Source organism: Trypanosoma equiperdum, assembly GCF_001457755.1.
Source record: "Trypanosoma equiperdum strain OVI genome assembly, contig: ctg_392, whole genome shotgun sequence".
Classification (NCBI taxonomy): domain Eukaryota; phylum Euglenozoa; class Kinetoplastea; order Trypanosomatida; family Trypanosomatidae; genus Trypanosoma; species Trypanosoma equiperdum.
This window is the reverse complement of record NW_027124301.1, coordinates 7,948-12,716: the sequence shown is the minus strand read 5'-3', so window position 1 is coordinate 12,716 and position 4,769 is coordinate 7,948. Positions and strand designations below refer to the sequence as shown.

General features: G+C 50.1%; 1 protein-coding gene across 1 annotated transcript; it reads right to left on the bottom strand.

Annotated features, from left to right (window-relative positions):
• Nucleotides 1-564: 564 nt before the first annotated feature.
• On the bottom strand, nucleotides 565-4,731 carry TEOVI_000162200 (serine peptidase, clan SB, family S8-like protein; the record flags this gene model as incomplete). Its single annotated transcript, XM_067224828.1, has 1 exon — nucleotides 565-4,731. One exon carries the CDS (start codon nucleotides 4,729-4,731, stop codon nucleotides 565-567), a length of 4,167 nt encoding a protein of 1,388 aa, XP_067080929.1.
• Nucleotides 4,732-4,769: the final 38 nt, after the last annotated feature.

The following is a 4,769-nucleotide window of genomic DNA, read 5'->3' as shown; positions in this document are numbered from 1 at the left end:
TATATATATATATATATATATGCACATACGCAAACAAAAAAAACAAAAAACGAATTCCCTCCCTTTTTCTCTCCCCCCGTCTGCTTGTCTATCTGTTTGTTGCTGTTGTTGTCGTTTTCACATATTTGGAGTTTGCCTCGCATGTTGGAGGTTCAAATTTTACGAAAGAGAGGAATAGGAAGGGGAAACACACCTGCACGACGACAATGGCGGGAATAATACTAGTAGGGACGACAGCGATGATGATAATGACAACAATAATAATAATATTATTATTATTATTTAAAGCAGTGAGAGATACACATGACGGGCAGCTGCTTCCATCAAAAGTATGTGGTAAACATACATGCTGATGCCTTGAGGAAGATACGAATTTTGTCAACCACTTCGTTGCTGATGTTCCTTTTAATTTTACTTTTTTTCCCCTCTTCTTTATGCATATGAACACATGTCTCATTGTAGCCTATCCTTTTCCGCTTCCTTTCGGCACATGAACCGAACGCTATTCGAATGCTAGTCATCTTTGACTTTCTTTTTCTTTCTTTTGTTTCGCGCTCACTTTCTTCATGGTAGTCTTTCCATCTCAATATATTCTTCCCTTCCGATATAAGTGTTTTCACTACTCCCTTCCCTATTCTCCGACCTCATGACCCCTTCACAACCCCGCTGGTGCGTTTGCGCCCCTTTTCCCTTTTCCACAATCACTTCGGTATCACCGGCGGCGGAATAACCCGTGCCACTCATTAATGCTTGCCCGGAGGCTGACGTTTCTAAGGAACTATCGGGAGTATTACGGCGTAACTTATACATCACCAAGCCAGCAGCAACTACCAACAGAGAAATCAGAAGTATGGAAACAACGAAAAGAATTCCGATCGTGCGGGCGACGTCTTGGAACCCAATACCAGTTTCGTTCACGTCGCCTTCAAATCCTAATGGCGGGATCCCCGACGCCATAAACTTTCTGCAATAGAGGAAGAATTGCTGACGGTGGCTGGACTCAACCATCGACAACTCATCAGCAAATTCGCTAAAAAGAACTTGGGCGCCGGGCCTGCCCTGCTCGGGATAAACGGCCAGACGAAAAGAGGGGACATCCTGCACTTTATTCTGCGATGAGGCATTGTGAGCGAGAGTCATGAATACTTGTGCTGTGGATTCCCCTATAAGTAGTGAGCGGCCTATGGTCATCCGCAAGTACCTGCATGTGGGCCCCATTTCGACCTTCTCTTCACTAAGGACAGACACGATTGAATCGCCCCTAATGGTACCGTTACGGTAGTTACCAGTATCCACACTAGTTTTGTGCAAAAGTCTGACCACTAACCCCAACCCATTGCTCGGTACACGGTGCAACCCATCCTCAAAGTGCATGTGTACATTAAGGTGGGGTGCTGATCCGTTGACGTTGGTGAAAAGTATGGAGCTCTCAGCATTAACTGAGACATTGAAGCGGGTGACATTGTTAAGGTTATTCAAATCAACTGTGATGGACTCCGCTTTGGTTTCTTCCGTTGGCGCATTTTCGCACATCCAACCCGTGTTGTTAACGTGGCACATGCAGAACCCACCACCCAAGTCGCTGCAACTGGCACCCTCAACGCAGTTGAACGTGCAGCTGGGATCGTTAGGCTCAACAAAGCTGTAGCGTATTTTAAATCCCTCCCGCCTCCGGGACCAACCTGAGGTGAAATGGAGGAGGACAACGTTCGAATGAGATAGAAACACGGCTCCCTGGGCAGTGTCACCTGTGTCTGTACGGACAGGTGCAGATTCATCATGCCCCAAATCGGTCACATGGAGCGCGTCCGACGGCTTGTCCACGTTGAACTTCTCATACACAAGCTTTATGCGGTAACCACGCGGCGCCTCAACAATCCACCGACAAAACGTCACAGGTGCGTACTTGCCAAACCCATTAATCTCAATATACCCCTCGCTGGGAGCAGTTACTAAAGTGGGGAACCCGTCCTCGGCACACCAATGACTGCGTTCGTTGCATAATTCACCGTGGAAGTTGGGACAGCAATACTCACAGTTGGGCCCGGTGAAACAACCCTCCCCGCCAACCCGCGTATCCGCTCGACATTTGCACTCCCCCGAATTTTCATCACATTCCCCTCTTCCACTGCATTTGCAGTCCGATAAGCATGATGGGCCGTACCACCCCTTTTTGCAACTGGAGCAACTGGCATCGGCAAAATTCTCGCTAATGCATTCACATCCGCTTTCCGGCGAGGTACATGTACCCTGCCCGTGGCACACAGACTCTGCATCGCACACAGAGCAATCAATGAAGCGATATCCTTCATTACACCTGCATGTGCCGCTGTTGCAGGTCCCGTGGCCACTACAACCGTTCGGGCAGGTGTGGCTAACTTCTTCACAGTTCCTAACATGTTCAAAGCCCTCGGCAGACACAACGACAGCGTACGGTTGTGTCTTATTATCGGGAATGGAAGCCCCAAAGACGACAACACGGAACCCATTGTCCATGTCGCTCGTAGACATCAACTGTATTCGCTCTACCACATTAGAAGAATCACGTCTCTTTTCCCCTCCGGCGTGGTGAATAGTCCCTTTAGAGTCAGTGACAAAAAGATCCAAATCGTTCACGAGCGATTTGCGAGCGCCTTCGAGAGCAACGCCTCGGTCAGTCCACGCAAGTGATACCCGCACGGAGCGCTGAGAGTCAGTTTGATCTGCCTTCTTCTTAAAGCAGTACACATTTGTTCCGTGGTGGCTGATATCTTCTCTGTCGCGGAACCATCCCCTTGTGCCCGTTGGGGAAAAGAAGAGAGATAAATCAAGACGGCCAAAGCCACTCACGGTGGAGTTACTCAACGGCACCGTAGAGTGGACCATCAGAGCTTTCAGCAAAGCAGCAGAAGGTGAAGCAGTTCGATTTAGCCTCCGTACATACTGACGCAACAGTGTAGCGGCGCCCGCGACGGCCGCAGTTGCCATCGATGAACCCCGCTTGGCCACCACTTTACATTGTTTTGCTGATGCTTTGCCAGAGGAAAGAGCAGACACCACCTCTTCCCCGGGACCGACAAGATCGGGTTTCATCCTACCGTCGTATGTTGGACCATGCGAAGAAAACGAAGAAACAATGTCTTTCGAAGCGTCAAACACGTTTTTGTGTGACCCCACGCACATCACGTTCTTACCACGACACGGAGTCATTAGGCCATCTTGGATACTGTTGCCAGTGGAGAAGATAAGTAGCGCATCGTCATAACTACTCGCAAACTCATCCATATCCTTTTCCACAGCAGAATACTCGGAGGGAGCAACAAAACCCCACGAGTTTGAGAACACACGGGCTCCAGCGCCATATCCGGGACGAATAATTTGAGTAACGTCGTGGGGGAGGACAAGCTCTGACTGGGATGGGCAGCCCAACCCCCTGAAGAAAATCTTCGCCCCCTTGGCGACACCATTATACTTGGCATTACCGTCGTTACTAATAACACTCCCCGCTGCGGTACCTGCCACGTGCGTGCCATGACCTATTTCCTCATCCCCAGCAAAGTAATCCCCCCGGATGAAGTCACACGGGGCAAATGACACGATTTTGCGGTGGTTATAGTTAACCTTCGGGTAAAGCGCCACCTCTTGATTTGGATCGTGGAAGAAACAGCTGTTAAAGTCGATACCCGTATCGGCTACCCCTATTATCTCACCACTACCGTCAATACCAGCATCCCACAAGGGCCTTGAAGGATGATCCTCACTCTGTCTACTTTGCTGTAAAAGGGCAGTGGCATGATAGTTGTGCATTTGCGCCTGCTCTACTGCAATTTCCATCCAGCGCACCGCCTGATGGCCAACCACCGCGTCAAGGAGTGGTGCACAAGCGCACATAAGCGTGATCTTCTGCCCAGTGACCGGCCCATCCCCCGAATCAGTTGAGGCGCGGGTAAGCGACCACCGTACAATCCCTTTACCAGAAACTAATGATGTCACCTCCCACTTGCAACCCGAAACTTCGTCTAACGACACTCCCCGCAGCGCCTCCTCCACAACGTGCTCTCGATTAGGAGCAGTGCGGGTATTAAGCGAGACTCGCATCTGGTTCTTTTCTGAGGTAACCTGGTTCTTATTTCCGCACTCAACCAATGCACCGCGGATCACGCGTGACAGTTTCATGCGGGCCACACCTGGAGAAGAGAAAATATCCAATACTGACATGGAGGTTAGTGACGCCGCGGCGCCACTAGCTTCAAAGGCGGAAAGGATCCGTGCGGAACGCTCGGAATCCATATAAACTAGCATATGCATGTCGTCAATGTGATGTGCGTCACCTAAACTGTGTTCCGCCAGCGCCTGTCGGGCTATCCGGCGCTCATGGTGACGCAGCTTATCAAACCGAGCCACAACGTATCGACCGTCATGTGGTACCAAGGAAGACCGATGATCCGCCGTCTGTCCTATCATTCCTTCAATAGGCAAATGCATACTGGCGCGCGTTCCGACATAAGATTTTACCGTGCGACTCGTTGTGTTTCCAGTTGGTCGACGCTGCCTTACGAACCAGTGAAGCGGAACTTCGTGTTTTCTTGTCCACTCTGAGTGGAGCCACTTCTGCAGTGGTGAACGTTTTTTATGATTCCTCCCCTCCGCTGCTGTTTTTACCGAGGCGCACAAGGCGGGACGACAGAGAGTCACATAGAGTACAACGGTGATGAGTGAGAGCAGTCGCAGATGGTTTTGACTGGACGACATGAACACGGACCGTGCGAAATGAACTTCTTTTCCTTTTC